At 40.9% G+C, this 16,384-nt stretch overlaps 1 protein-coding gene across 5 annotated transcripts in view; it reads right to left on the bottom strand.

Annotated features, from left to right (window-relative positions):
- KLF7 (KLF transcription factor 7) overlaps positions 1-16,384 on the bottom strand; it is a 93,029-nt gene that overhangs the window by 59,499 nt on the left and 17,146 nt on the right. The window contains exon 2 of one of the 5 annotated variants that reach the window (XM_074399162.1): positions 3,673-10,578. The exons of the other annotated variants lie outside the window; for them this stretch is intronic. Coding sequence (XP_074255263.1) covers positions 3,673-3,732 — 60 coding nt within the window. The 5' untranslated portion in view covers positions 3,733-10,578. The remainder of the gene's footprint in view (positions 1-3,672; positions 10,579-16,384) is intronic. 5 annotated transcript variants of the gene reach the window in all.

Here is a 16,384-nt window from a genome sequence, read left to right as displayed (position 1 = left end):
AGTTACATCATCTCCCCTTCCTCTCCCAAATCACTTGCATGGGCTGACTCAGGCTACTGGGCTTTTTTTTTTTTTTTTTTTTTTTTTTTTTTAAAGCAAATTCATTTCATTGACTCCCTCCTGGAACACAGTTATCTCCTTCTCAGTTGGGTTAATTAATGTACCCTTCCCCTACCCCGCATAAAAAACCACACATACACATACGATTACTTCTTGTACTCCAAAGCACAGCTGCACACGTGTCTAATGTTCTCCCTCCCTCGCAGCTTGAATTTCCCAAGAATAACAGGCTGAAAGCCCATTGGGGCCCTCAGTGGCAGATGCAATTTAGTGGCTAGTAGTCACAGAGGATGCTTTTAAAATGGAGAGCTTTGAGGAACTTCCACTGTGGAATGTTAAGGACAAGGTGGGGGCACTAGGAGGAATGTTTGTTCTACTCGGAATGCATAAAATGGCAGCCAAAAACATAATGAAGTCACGCCCTAAGCTGTTTTCCCTGACAGGGATGGTTGTACTTTCGCTTAATTTGAGATACTTGGACTTGACTTCCCACAATATTTAAGGTGGCTGTATGGGTGTGCCAAGTGACGCTCACCCCAGATAAAGAGACAAACTGGCCATTCGTACATACAGCGAGAGGCAGAAGAACAGGGGGCCTAGTACTGGCTCTGGAGCCAAACTGCCTGAGTCTAACATCAGGTTACACTACTTACTAGCTCAATCCCCTTGGGAGAAGTTAATTAACCCCTCCGTGCCTCAGTTTCCTCACTTTAAAATGGAGTAATGGTAGTAGCCACCAGGCAGGAGCATTGAGAGTTCAATCAATTGATATATGCCAAGTACTTGGCAGGGCCTGACATGCACACTCTGTATGTTGTAGCTATTATATAACTAGCGTTATTTTTCATTACACTTCCAAACAGACATAAAGAAACCTATCAAGGACATGGAGATGGAAAATTAAAAATATCAAGTAAGTATCCAAGTAAAGTAAACCTATTGGATATAAAAGTTTAAGTAAGCAGGGAACTCTGAGTTGGGAAGATCAGCCCTTACTAGCTGGGTGACTTTAACTTCACTGGGCTCAGTTTTCACATCTACGAGCTGAACTTCTAGAAGCCCACTCATCTGGAATACTATGATGTGGCTAGCGAAACAGTAATAGAAGAGTGAAGACTGAACAGTGAGAAAGGCTCATTCAGAACAAGTTCAGAAAAACGGATACATAGCCCTGCTGTCAATTGGGTGTTAAAAAAAAAAAAAAAAAAGTTTGGAGAACCTGGAAGAAAGAAGCCGCCTCTGACAGGGACCTCATGGCCTTTATTAAAAGCCCTAAGACACTCAATAATCCACATTTACAGGATGCTATCAAAGTTTAATTTCCTGCTTCACCATACAAGCCTCATAGCATCTAAAATGTACACGTCATAAGAATATGACTCCTCAAATATACCAAACCTGTGCCTGACTTGTAACCCACCTGAAGCATTTGTAGAACAAATGAATGAACGTATGAATGAATGAATGAGTGATTAAATCAACTCTCAAACAAACAATCGAATTGAAAGTCAGCAGTGATCACAAGCCTGGGCAGAAAGAGATTCAAGAGTATCACGAAAGCCAGAAATTCTTCCTTCGTCACCAAAGGAACATCAGAAACAGTGTGCATGTGTTTATTATCAACATTTCTGGTAGAACACGTCAGTATTTGCAGATGTAACTATAGGTGTTATTTGCTTGCCTCTAACATTTTTAATTAGAAAAAAAAATTTTTTTTTAATGCTTACTGTCTGGGATAGATCCGGATTTCTAAACAGAGAGGCCAATTTAGGTTCACAGGGTAGCCCTGAGAGTATGTACCTGTGTGGAAGTAAAAGCTGTCTCCTTGCCCTTCTCCCCCTGCCACTTCCTCTTTTCTCCTCTGGCCTCCAGAATCCACCAGGAAGAAAAGCAATTAAGACGAATGAACAAAACATTATTTTCAACTGTCATTTTTTTATTGGTGAAACAAACTCTGGCCTGGGAATCAGGTTTGTGCCTCCCTTTCCTACACCACCCCTCCCCTTTCCAGCAAACCACTGAATCTGAGTAGAGACTTCACTTTCTTCCCTGAAAAATGGATGACCCACACTCTCAAAGACTTCTTCTGGCTCAAACTTCTTGCTGATAATCCTTCAATGACCCGTCGTCACTCTCAGTTCCTTACCATGGCAAACCAGACGCTACGTGATCTGACCTTACTCTCCCCTACTACTCCCTTCTCCCCATCAGACACCACACTCCTTGCACAAATGCACCCAGTTCATCCCTCTCTTAGAGCCCTAGTCACTCCGGCCGCATCCCAGAACACAGACTCCCCAGGTCACTGCACACCTGTTTCCTTTTAATGGATTATGTCTCAGCTTCATTGTCACCTATTCAGAGTCCTTCTTTGACCTGCCTAGAGAAACTAGCCCACAGGGCCCATTCATTCTTCATCATACTACCTCATTTTATTTGCTTTTTAGTACTTAACAAGTCCTGAAAAGGTCTAAATTATTTGGTTGCATGCTGATCATTTATCTTTCCCTACTAGAATGGAAGTTCCAGGAGAACAGGGACTTAGTCTATGCAGCAGTGAATCCCCAGCACCCAGCACGGTGCCTAGAAAAGACACCCAAAACATACTAGTTGAATGAATCAATGAACCAATGAAATCACTCATCAATCCTGAAACTCCAAGGAACACTTCAACTGGTGTCTCCAGCCAGAAAATGTACCTAAAATGCCCACCTTATTAGGTCAAAAGGCTCCCTCACCATTTCACTTCAGTTCGAGTTTTTGCCCAGAGAAGGTACTTGCTGATTCGTACTCATCAGACAGAAGCCAAAGGGATCCTCTCTTCAGGGTGGAGAGGTCAGCTGTGGGTGCTCGTGGCTGCCCATTTCAAAGAAACACAAAGAGAGCTTTTCTCCTCAGCAGTCTATATTGCATCATGCATTCACTCACATGGACAAAACCCACCCCTCCCCTCTCCTCACCTGCATGATGGCTGCTTATTAGCTGGTATCCTGGGGGAACAGATCAAAGAGAGAGGCTCAACCCACTTTATTCTCATTTCTATCACCTAACAGGATCTCCCTGAGAAAGGCAACTCCAGCCACTGGTCTCCAAAGCACTTGAGGGTCACAGCAATTCGTTCCCTGACATTAGCAGCCCCACTTCTATCAGTCCTTACATGAAAGGTCCTTAAAAGAAGAGGTCCATTCAAACCTATCAGTTGGTGAGGCCTCGTGTGTTCCATAAGCCCCACACACCACTTATGCAAGTGAGGTCCTTCAAAATTCCTATGTGGGCCCATCCTGGCATCTTTGCCATAAATTCCTAAACACAGAAGCATTTCCTTCTCTTCCACTCCCTTTAAGAATTTTACATGAAAAGATAACTCTACTGAGAAGTGCTATTTATTTCAGGATCATTATTTCACAGATACAGAATCCTCAAACACTGAACCTGGAAGTGAGCCAAAATCCAATTAAAGGGGTATAGAGTTTGAACTAGGCAAGAGCGGAGGGTAGAATTGTGGAATACAAGCAGTACAGGGTTCCCGTGAGTGTGAGTGTATGTGCATGCACGTGTGCACGTGTGCCACTGTCAATGAAGTGTAGATTCTCTTTCATATATTTTGGATACCTTTCTCTCTAAATCTTTCGTTGTCCCCAGAGTCACAAAGCTGTTCTTTTTCTTATTCATTATGTCAGGCAACAGGAATCTTTCCTATGCTGGCTGGGAAGAGATGAGGGAGAGAGGAAGAGTTGATGCTTCATCATGTAAAGAAAAGCAAAATTTTGCTTAGCCCAATTCTGAACCCCATTACAATGTTGCAGATTTCAAATTAACAATTCAACCCAACATGACAGGGAAAAATCAAGTGCTGAGACCCTGAAGTTTGGATTCCAGTAGCTCTGGCACCTCACTTAACCTTATGTGGCTTGACTGATACCAAATGACATGCACTTTCAGGCGCACCAGACTCTCATTGAAGAAGAGACACTAATTTGAATCATCACTGCCATCCCCTCTCCCCTTTGTTCCTGTCTGAACCAATTTCCATACAGTTTCAAAGAAATCATCAGCCCATGCAAAGGGGAAATCCCAACGGAGAAAGAACTACATTAGCAGCATAAGGAGGAAAATCTAATTTCCAATCCAGTTGCTTTGTTGTTTCAACCTCCAAGGAAGGTTGCTACATACGCACAACACAAATTAAGTTTTAAAACACCATCATGATTTAAAATTAATAAAAACTCTCATGGGAAAAAGGTGGCCCTTGGTCCAAATCTTCTCATACAATGAAGGTCAATTCTACCAGAGCTGGTGGGTGGTATGGGTTTTTGAGGTCTCAATCACCTCAGCCAAAAAAATATTTCAGAACAGCATATATTCATTGAAACCATTGCATCTGCTACTTAATAGTTAATGATGAGTTGATTCTCAGTCTAAGGCAGTATCCACATTAAGAATTCTTAAACTACCTTGTTGACAGATCCCATGGCAATGTATTTTAATGGTCCAAATTAAGAATTCTTTTTTGGCATGACAAGATATGCCAATACAATTTCCTAGTGCCCTACTTACTCGAATAAAACTCATGGCAAGACACCAGTCTGACTACATCATTAATTAACCTGAATCACATACCGGAACATTGCTGCTAATAAAACTCCTCTATAAAGAAAACATGTTTTCTCTGCTGAGAATCCTGGAATGTAGGCCTCAGCAGAGCCACTGCTTTAATTAAGGAGACATTCTGATGTTTGTGTCTGTGTCTGCTACTGCCACAAAATTTAGTCATTTATTTGGCTTGATCTTCAATAACTTTAGTTCTTCCTTGCCTGTGCTTTTTTGGAAAAGAAAATGAAAATGACATCTACACTATCAGGATTTGCGAACATCTATGTGAATGAAAGGATCATTTCTGCTAAGGTAGGGGATGCTTCATCCTCACAGTTTTAAAAGCACACCTTGAGCTTTCAGCCCAGATTCACTGAATCGGAGACCTGCAGAAACCTTCCATTTTCTCTAGAAAACAGGCTGAGAGAAACAGGAACAAAGTTACAACAACTATAACACCCACGTGAAAATGGGGCTTTTCCAATCCATTCCATCTGAAATGACATACACTTCTTTTTTCTTTTACAGAGAATTCTTTTGTGAAAAGGATCTGAAAGTGCTTATCAATACTTATCTTGCAATCTTGTAACCTTGGAGTCCACCTGTGTGACTCTAATAGGCAGCAAAGACTAAAATCCCCGTCCTATTTATGGGGAACCTAACTTAGTAAAGAAAACTGAGTTTTTCACTGTTCTGTAACCATACTACCAAAAAGACCAGAAACAGAATGAAAAGTTTCTTAGCTACAAACAATTACGTTTTTTCTGGTCCAAACCTGAACTTTCCACCAAGGATCTCAAAACACTGTAAGAATCCACAAATCATCATCTCTTAGTACCTTGAAAAAATAAGAATTCCTGTAGAAGATTTTGGATCTTCTCAAGTTGGAAACACCACCAGATCCCAAACCTCATTTCATAAGCTTTTCAACTACATTTCTCTATGTAATCTCTCCTATTGAGACTAGGGTGAATGGTCTCAGTTTCGACAACACCCTTAATCATACAATTTTCGGGTTTTCTCTGGTCATTCCATGTCTTGATTGAATTGTTAAAGGCAAATGGGATTTCAGACATTTCAACCTGTCAACGTCAAGTGTAGTCATTGAGAGGAAAAGAAAGAGAATCATTTTTAAAGATTTGAATTGAGAAAACTTATAAATACAGTTTATTGAAGACCATATTTTGTTTATTTGATTAATACCAAATACACAGAAACTTGAATTTATGTAATTTTTTAAATGGGGGATTTGAACCTGCTATCCAACATTTTAAAAAACATTTTCTAATTTTAATAAATATGAAAATACAAATTGGACTAAAAAGTCAACATTTTTCTCCAAGTCCTTAGAGACTAGTGCATTTTCTAAAACCAGTATTATCAATCACCCATCCCTCCTGTTCAAAACAGAAAATGCAGCAAGAGAAAGAGAAAAAAAGCATGTGAAAAACAGAAGCAACAAAAAGAGGAGGAAAAATAAGAGCAGTGGAAAACAGATGAACGGTATGTATCTCATTCCTGTAAAAAACCTTAGCTGCCAGCAGCTGCTCCCTTCAGTAACACACCTCTAACCAAGAGAATCCATCAAACTCTGGGAAGCAGATCACCTCATGGGCACAATTTACACTTGGCCCTGCTCCCTACATGGATCCTAAACATTCAAGTGGTTATGTCTATAATCACCTGTAGTAACAGACTAAAAAGAAGAGTGGGCCAGTGGGTAAGGAAGACTATTGTGATTCAGAAATGTATTGTGGTAGAAGGCCATCTTTGATAAAAATCAGGCAACTAAGTATCTTATTGTAAGGGGTACCTGATCAGTCTTGGACACCAAATCCTTCAACTTTGAGACTTTTTATAAGTATGTAAAATAAAAGCCAACATAGAGTCACGGAGAGAACACAGACAAAAGTCAGGATGACTTCTACCAGTTCCTTCTACATAATTGGCTCTATGCATTTCCTCAAGTCATTTCATCTTGGTCTCTGGTTTCTTTATGAAGAAACCAAAAGTGTTAGTAAAATAGACTACATATCAGATATACAAAATGGACTCTCTATACATCCTTCCCAATGTCATGAAAATCCTCTGTAAATATAATAAATTTCTCATGACCAAATCTTGTTTAGAAAAGCAGGGTATGAGGAAAATGGAATGCCCTACTCTGATCCCTCTACTTATAGGAGTGCCAGGCTCCAGGTATCTTAACTTCAGACTCTGGACTGCAGTTTCTGCTCAGTTTCCTAGACAAGGCTCCATGATACAAGACCACATGCCTGTCCTTAAGGTGCTACTTAAGGTGCATCCTCAGAATAATAGATGTTCTTTCTGAGGATGCTTTCCTCTAAAAGCTAACACACCATCTAATAAATCTAGGTTAGGAGTCAAACTCAAACACATTCAGGGGCCAGGAGCAGAATATACATTAGTGAAACAGTCAAGGAATATGACAATAGGGAGGGGTGGGAACTGTGGTAAACTGGATAGCACATACAATCTAAAAGGGGAAGTTGCTACATAGCACCAGCTCATCCATATCATGTGGAAGACAGAGGCCCAGAGTTGGCAAGTGTTTTTAAAGGAAGCCAAAATCTTTTGGGGTTTATATAAAATCTCCCCAATTTTTAAATGTTGGTAATTAATTTTAAAAAGTTCAAGTGCATGAGGCAAGCAAAGGGCCCACAGCTGCCAATCTGAGCCCTCTGTTCCAAATGAAAGAAGAGGCAAAAGAAAAAAACAGAGGCATATTTGGGCAATTCTTTCCTCCCTTTGGATCCAAATTATGGTATGACATAACTGTCTCTTAGGGTAGTTACCAGCTGGAGAACCTTAAGCCTCACATCCCACAGTGTTTTCCTAAGAAATCCCTTATTTGAGGAGAGACCCAGCTGGAGGAAATAATGATGAGCTGCACTTTCATTCGGCCTCTGCTCAGCTTCTCCTGCCCCACAGTACTCGTCTGGAATCCCTGCTCTCAATAAGAATCTGGTCACAAGAATGAGATATCTGTAGAGAAGGCACCATGAAATGTCAAACAGGAAGAGGCAAGAGCTCTGACAAATCCAATGAGCCTTGAGGTCTGGCACCTAGCTTTAAACTTCTTTTGGGCATAATCAATAGCTGCTAAATAAATACTTCTTCGATAAATTTTTTTTATCTTGATTAAGGGCTACTATTATTTCTCACCACATGCTCTTCTCTCAGATGACTGGGAGATTGGTAGATTTTGCCCAATAAGATAATGCCTAGGGAGGAGAAACTCTAAGATAAACAGGTGACACCTGTTTGAACTCGGACAGCCTTTCAGGGGCAGGGTCTGTTATCTTCTTCTTTCAAATTAATTCAACAATTATTTACTGAGCTTCCACTTTATATGGGACTCCATGCTGGAGACTTCAAGAGATTCTAGAGCTCAACACCTGCCTACAAGGTGCTCATGATATCGTAGGAAGAGAGGGATAGAAATACATGCAATTAAAGATAACGTAGCACATGCGACTAAGAACTCTGCTGAATAAAGTGCTATGGCAACACAGAGAAGGAACTCACTCATGCTCCTTGCAGAGGTCAGTGAAGGCCTTGTGAAAAAGTCACATTTGAAATAGACTTTGGCAAATGAGTGAACTTTTGCTAAGTGGAGAAAGGGAGCAATGACATTTTTAAAAGCACACAATGTGAGCAAGGGTGTAAAGAGGTGAAAGCCCCACTGTGTCTGGAAAAGGATAAGCAGTCTAGGGTTCTGATCCATGGGGTACATGTTAAGGATCAGCAAGAAATGCACCCCCAGGGCCTGAAAAATGTCTTCTACTTTTGACTGACAATTACGTTGCTGGTTTGCTCTGGGCTTAGCTTTGCCAATGCACTTCTAAAAAGTAGTTGTTTCTCTAGAGCCTCAGTGATAACTCAGGAAAAGATTAAAGAGCTCAAAAGATACTAGTGAAGCCTGTAGCCATATTAATGTCACCAAGTGATATTCCTGAACCTAAGCGTCAAAAAAATTATTTGAAGCATTCTCTTTTTCAGATTTATAGTCCCAATTAAAAAAAAAAACACAATAAAAACATAACAAAATGAGGACAAAACCCAAAAAGATGGAAATTTTTAAAAATAGCTAAAATACAATGCTACCGGATCAAGCACAGAATTAAATTCATCTCTGAGATGCCTGGTAGCTGAAGCAAAAAGATCAACAATGGGTTAAGAAATTCTCATCAACAAATAAAAGGAACGTCAGTTCCTGAGAGATCAGTTGATCTTCACATGTAAGGTTTAATGTAAAAGAAGAAAGAGGAGGACAAGAAAACGAGAAAGGGAAGAACAAAAGGAAGAAATGACATGAAAAAAAAATCTCTCCACTTACCAAAAAAAAAAAGTTGCAATGTTTTTATTTAAAACTCTCAAGTATTTTGTCAGTTGAGGGAACTGAAGGTTCAGGTCTTGGGTATGTTTTTCTGCTTTGCAGCCTCTCTCTGTTGATGTTTTTCTGGCTTTCTAAGCAAAGAGGAAACCTCACCCATTCCTGTAGACATGCATTTATGACCACATTCTCCTGGCCAGTAACCCTCAGTGGCTCGTGGAGGCTCTCTCAAGGGTGGCGTGTCAGGCAAATGGATTTGGCTGTGGAGCTACTGCTTCTGTGGCTACTATTCAGATTCAACGCAGGCACCTTCAGCGAGGGCTCTAGGGCAAGGCTCACTCATTAAGGACAAAATGAGCAGGCACATTTGACTTTTGGAAATCCAGCCCTGGTCTGAAGCTTCCAGATTCAAAACAAAAGCTTCCGGGCTGGAAAGAGAGTTGGAGGAGGCACACTTCCAGCTTGGGACCCATCCCCCACACATTCCCCCTGTGACTGAGAGGCTCACAAAACCAATAGAGCAGCATTATTAATTCTGCAATATCATAAGAGAGGGCTTCGCTCTGTGCCTTGGTGGAGACAGAGAGGCCGGGGGAGGGGCAGGCTTGCTCCAGGAAAGGATGCTTCATTAGAGTCTTAACTCAAGGGAGGCAACTACTGTGTAAGCGCAACAGATGAACACAATGTAGAGAGGCTCCCATAAAAATCCTGGCCCTGATCTAGGAGTTGTCGCAGTGGGGGAAAAAAAACGATAGCTAGACTGAGCAAAGGCTAGGTGGCAGAGAGCTATCGTTCGGCGTAGACTTCCAAAATGCCAGTGAGTGAAAAGTCATGTCAAGGGGCTAACCTAAGGCAGAAGTTTTAAATGTGCCATACAAATGAGATGTTCCTTCATCCGCAGTCACAAATTTTAAAGCATCCACTGTCAATCATTTTTCACTGTTTTCTTGGGTTACCGACAAGTAATCGAATGAACACTTACAAATTTTTTCAACGGAACGAAATAATAGCTCTACTTCATGGAAATGACACCACCAACCCTATCCTTGCATTCCTTCTGATTTGCCTAAGACTCCGATCCAGCTGGGTCACTGTTTCCCTCTCATAGGTCACATGACCCAAGACAGTTGCCTCTAACACCAAATCAGTATCACCAACTCCCATGAAACCCAATGAACACAGGTTGGCTCAGTCCTCCCCTTTCTTTGAAGATCTGCGCTGGTTCTCTTATCCTGCCACCATCCCCAAGCAGATTCAGTATCTGTCACTGCAGGGCAGCAAATCTGCTGACATTAAAGGTAAACCAACAAAGTTTTCAAATACATCTTAAACCCCAAATCCTTCCTCCAGTCATGCAGATCAAGTAAATGTCTTATCTTTATGAAGTCGTGGTTGGCTTCGGCTTCTCCAGTTCTGGCATTTGATTCTAGATGGAAGGTTAGGCACCCCCGCTGCAAATCAGACTTGCATCAATTCAATCCATTTGCTGTTAAAGAAGCATCATGCTTCCCAGAAAGGTTTTTTCTCCCCTTTAGCCACACACCAAGCCAGAATCAGACAAACGCAGCCTGTCAACAGGGACAATGATAACCCACCAGTCAGTTCTGGGGCAGAACTTAAGGAATGGAACTCTCATCACATCTATATTGTAAAAACAAAGTGTCAACACTGATGACCATAACTACCTACTGCTTACACACTGACTTTGTTAGAAAATATTGTGCAGTAACATATCATTAAGGCCTTACTGGCAGGCTCAGTCAAAATCTTATTTGACATGATTTAATATGTAACATGGAAAGACCCAATAACTTTTCCTATTCTTTACTTCCCTCATTTTTTTCCAATGTAAGAAATACTATAAATATACTAAGAAAGAAGTTGAGGGGTTTTTTTTAAAGAACCTTTAAACAATAATACATTTATTCAGCACTAGCAAATATACCTACTGTATAAAGTATGACAGCTTTTTTGCTTAGCAAGATGAAAACTACAGGTAGATACGTGGATGGGAAGTTATAAAACCTAAAAAGAGACTAATTATAAATGAAATACAGGTGCCTGAAAGTTGTAAGTGTTCTCAAATGTCTGTTCCATTTTAGATTCCTTTTGAGTGGTAACTGTAAACTTCCAGGAAAAAGTTTTGAGAAGAACATTGTTGGGAAGATGAGTAGAAATATTCTAGATTATGTCAGATGTGAGTGTGAATGTCACTAAGGAATATTCTTTCCTGGCACTTTAATCTTTCCCTTATATCCTGATCACAATTTAAATGCCTGTGTTTATTTATCTTCCAAGTCCACCCCTAAACTTTAAGCTCCACAATAGCAGCGACAATGTCTGGTTCAACACTGATCCTTGGCACCTAGCACAGTGTGTGGCACATGGAAGGACCCCAGAAAAGAAAGAAAGAGATAAGGAATGAGGAAGGGAAGTAGAAGGATGGAGAAATGAATTAAAGAAAGAGAACCAAAAAAATCACCAAAGAGAAATAAATAAGTCACAGCGATGAAATTCAGCCTTCGCTACTTCCTTCTCAAGAATTGCAATGGTTTACTATGAATGAGTGTGACCATTCTAATGTCTTCATCCTTTGCTGATGGGTGATAGACCCTGATCCAGCAAAAGCCAGTCAACTGTGGGACTACAAGTAAATAACATTCTGATGTAAAGCAACCAACAGGCAAGTAGACAGGTGAATACATCAAGGACAAAGCACTCTATGCAGCCAGGGTGTTTCTGAGATTCTCCTGTTCTCATTTCTTCATATATACCACCCTTCCTTCCATTGAGACTACCATCTATATTCCTCAAATTCTCTCCATTTTCTCCTGCAGGTGACTTTGGGGGAATTCAAGATACACTAGAATTAAGCATATCCTGGATCACTCCTCTCCCCTGACCACTCCCAGCCACTTTCCAGCCTGTGCTTTTCAAGTACCAAGGCCTGGGACAATACACCCTTGCCCCTTTCCCCTAAGTCAGACCAATGTAAAGCTGTCACTGCTGCTTCCTGTCTCGCTTTCTGCACCTGACCCTTCCCCTTGCTTCACTGGACCCTCCACTTAACCTCCACTGGAATATTCCCTCTTCTCTCAGTCCCCATTCTCCTTAGGGGACCCTTTCTCTTATCCTGTGTTTCCCTCAGGGATCTCCACTCCTGTAAGTAAGTATCTTCCAGGGTATTCTGGAAGTAAGCCTTCTGGACTTCCTTTCTTCCTTTAACTTATTCCTGCTCAAGAGAGAAAGTGTTGGTACCATTGGAAGAAAAGAAGAAAAAAAAAAAACAGAAAAAGGAGAAAACAGTGCATGGCTCATTCGTCTCTCATCCGACGTCTTTTCTGGAAGGCTTTACTCTGGTCTCTTCAATAGGGGCAGCAGCTTGGGGCCAGAAAATGAATGCCCCACTGATGCCCAGACAGGACAGGTAAGGTGTAGAGATTCCTTGCAAACTGCTGTTCATTGCAACATATACTTTCCCATGGTATGAACTGGCCCATGAGCTACAAGGGGTTGGGCTCAGGGTAAGTATGAGGAAGCTAGATTGAGACTGCACTTGACAATGGGGTATCAATCCAGTTTCACTAATAATAAAGCCGATATTTGACCTCTGTCTGATTCCTATACTATCTTCTCAAACAGGTTAAGAGAGGGGTGAAGTGTGGCAAATTTGTTGCCTCCACTAAAAGAACAACAATTGTACTATAATTATAGACAGTGGTTAATGGTCCAAATTATGGGTCCTCTTAAGATGCTTGCTATTTTTTAAGTTAACAAATAAAATTTCAAAAAACAGAAACATGTGATAACATATGTGGTCTACCATTCCATCATCCAAATAGCTCTTAAAAAAATTAAAAGCAATGATCATATATGAAGGTCAAAAACATTTAAACAGAACAGAAAAGGTATAAAAAGTAAAAATCTCCCTTTGTTCCCTCATACTCTCCCCTCCTTCTCCCTCAGTTTGTCAAGTGCTTATATATCCTTTTATTTGAAATGTTATGCGTATCAGCATATATAATAGACACTTTTATTCCTTCTTTTTTTCCTCATTTACAGAAGATAATTGACTTTTCACTTTAACAGCTGAAAGGCCCCAGGTGCAGGGTGGCTGGGGTGGGAGAGTCTAGAGGCTTCTATCCCCCACTCCACCCTCTGCCATGGCTCCCCTTCCCCCTTAAAGGCTTCACCCCTCTTTTCTAAGTGTTCTTACTACCACACCCACCCAGTTCCCTCAGAGAAAGTGCCTCAAAATAAAATACATCTTAGGATAGCTAATGAGATAGCACCACTGGGAGAAGCTGGAAAAGCTCCCGTATAACACGATATGCTGGATACTAATACGAGCCCCTGGCCTCAACAGCTTCGATGGGTTCGGCTGGCCAAAGCTGTAACATCAGCCAGTTCTTGAAATGTTTTAGGATGTGCTTTATTTTCTTTAAAGGACAAAAGCATGTTTTCCAATAAAGCTAACTGTAGTGAACTTGGAATGTTACCCCTTGATCTGAAGCATTTTTTAAAATAGTTGAGTAAGCTTCTATCTGCTTTTTAAAAATCAAAACTAAACCTTAAAAGTATATAAATATTTAATTTCACAGAGAAAGGTATGGCTCTCCAGATGGGGAGTCTGTCCAACTCATGATCTCAAGCATTTTATGGCAACACTTCCCTGCAAATCATATTGGTGGCAAAAATCCAGCTGCATACTTAAGTGTTTTGTCACATTCCTGACCCCAGAACTGAATTTCTCATATGAAAGTTTGAGCCAAAGGTATGTCCCAACAAATTCCTACAGAAGTTGGTCGAGAGGCTGACATTCCTGTCCCTCTTCATCTTCACTTACCCATGGAAGTCTGGAGCCAGGGCAAATGGAAGCTGTGAGCTTCAGGGACCCACTCAACTTGACCTAGGGTCTACTCAGTCAGGTACAGCAAGAGAGGCTCCTCCCAACCCACCGGGCAGTACTGCTTCCCATGATCATTCTACATGCAAGCTTTTGCTTTGAGTAGATGTATAAAGACAAAGCTACTCAAACCAAAAAGATAGATGAGCTAAAATCCTGGTAGCCTAGTGGACAGATCCAGCCCACCACGGTTTTTTGTCATATATAATATTTTTATTTTGCCCATTTTTTTTTTAAATTAAGGGACTTGAAATAAAAATTCAGATTTCTAGCTTCTTTTAAAAAACCAAAAGATCTGACAACGGGTTCTGCCTCTCTTTTGAGCAGCATTTGACTAGAGCTGAATGGCAGCTGCCCCTTTAGATAGGGTCTATACTTTCTAAACATCACGGTTCCCACCACTCTCTAGTGTCTTATACTGTGCCTGCCTCCCTCACTGGCATTACCAGCCTGACTCCCAGGGGCCATCTTCATCACTCCCGATCTCTGACTTTTCCTTTGCCAATGTCTGCTTTGGGGGCAGGGATCTCCTATGACCCCTCCACCCTCACCTGATTTCCCATTCTCTAAATTCTTGATGCCCTTAATGTATAATATACCCAGTCATTACCTGTGTCCTCTATTGTCCTTCTTTGGTCAAGACAACAAAAACAAAGGAATGTCTCCTTACACCCAATTTTTTGTTCTACCTAAAGGAAGCAGTTTCCATCAGCTCTTATGGAATGACTTTTTTCCCCAGTCCCACCCAGTCATGTTGATTTCATAGCCAGTAATAAGAAACTGGTGTGTTTTCTTTTTGGCAATGAGTCTTCAATAATTTTCTGAGGAGAAAAAATTAAAAATCTGTTAAAAGCAACATCCCCACTCAGAGCTGTCACTCTCTCTCCCGGAGGCTCTGACTTTGTCTTCTAAACTAGCCATACATTTTTCTAGCACTTATCACTGCTGACGTTCAGCAGGGGTGCCAGACTAACATAGAGAAAGGGGCCTCCTGGGCCCATACCTCAGGCTTGCCCATATCTGTTCTACTGGCAGCACTGTTAGTGGTCTAAGAAATCTCTGATGATCCATCCTGGCTGACGCCTGTGCTCACACTCTGCTCAGCGGTGGTGCTGTCCACTGTTGATATGGCACTCCTGCCATAGTTACTGGCAACAGGAAGACATCTGGAGAGCCTCTCACAAACAGCTGCAGATATGCCTCCATTTCAACCAGTACTCTAGGTAAGGCAGTATAATAGTGCAGCTTTTTACCTGACATCTGAGCTCTCCAATCCTTGTCAGTATGGCACCTGTCTTAAGCAGTATATAACTCTCAGCATATTCATTTGAAGAGTTCACAGGGGCTTGGCCAACACAGTCATTGTGGTCCTCGGGTTTGAGTTCGACCTTCCTTCTGAGCTGCAGTTACCTTCTACCAACTTTATCCTGGGCTGGAACAAGAGTCTGCAGCTCAGAGAGCAACATGCTGCTCTGTCACTCTGACCCCAGTGTGCCATAAACTAGCAGGTTTCCATGGAAGTAGACATATAGGTAAGTCCAGGACTTCCTATCCAGGTAAGTACCAGATTTCCTATCCAGGTAAGTCCCCATTTTCTTATCATCTAACAACATGTGACAGCACGTTGTTAATGAGTCACTGTAGCCACACAGACGTCTACTTTCATAAGCAGTCCCCAGAATTCTCACTTTTACCCAAAACCCAGACTTCGTTCATCCCTGAATACCACCACCACCCTCCCCCACCACACATACACACATATACAGATGCACATGATTTTCTGAGTGTAGTAAAATATCATAATTGTTAAAAAAATGTATATTTAAAAAAGAGAAGAATATCTATTCAATAGTTGCACAATACTACAGTCCACAGACTAAGTTTACTTTCCAAAATTTAGTTTAAACCAAACACACATGAATACACATGAAATAAATTACAAAGCTTTACGTCCCCTTTTAGACAACCAGTGGGAAATTTTTCAAGTACCACAATTAAGGCACAAGTAACAGCCTCATTGGAACAAATACGTTACCAAGTTCCTGCTCAGAAAACTGAATAGAAATCACAAAGAGGAAGAAAGCCAACAAGAAGTGATAGTTTAAGGATTGAAACAAAAGCCTCCCCCACTGCAGAATAGAAAACAATAACACTGTACAGCATGTGATAGTTTATGAAGCACTTTCACATCCATATGTCATTTGATTACAGCAATCCTATTATTATAAGCCCTGCATTTCATATGGGAAAATATAATTTAATACTTGCCTTGTTTTATACTTATAAAGTCAGGACTAAATTCTAGGTTTTCTGATGCCAAATCCCTTGAATTTCCCACAACCCCAGTATTTTTCAAACTTCAATTTCATTTCATCTTCACAGATTTTTACCAAATCAGCATTCCATCTGTACAATCATTCCTCTATTATTTTTATTTTTAATTGCCTCACTAAGACATTACATATTAA

This window comes from Saimiri boliviensis, chromosome 5 (assembly GCF_048565385.1).
Source record: "Saimiri boliviensis isolate mSaiBol1 chromosome 5, mSaiBol1.pri, whole genome shotgun sequence".
Classification (NCBI taxonomy): domain Eukaryota; kingdom Metazoa; phylum Chordata; class Mammalia; order Primates; family Cebidae; genus Saimiri; species Saimiri boliviensis.
This window is presented reverse-complemented; position numbering and strand designations above follow the sequence as displayed.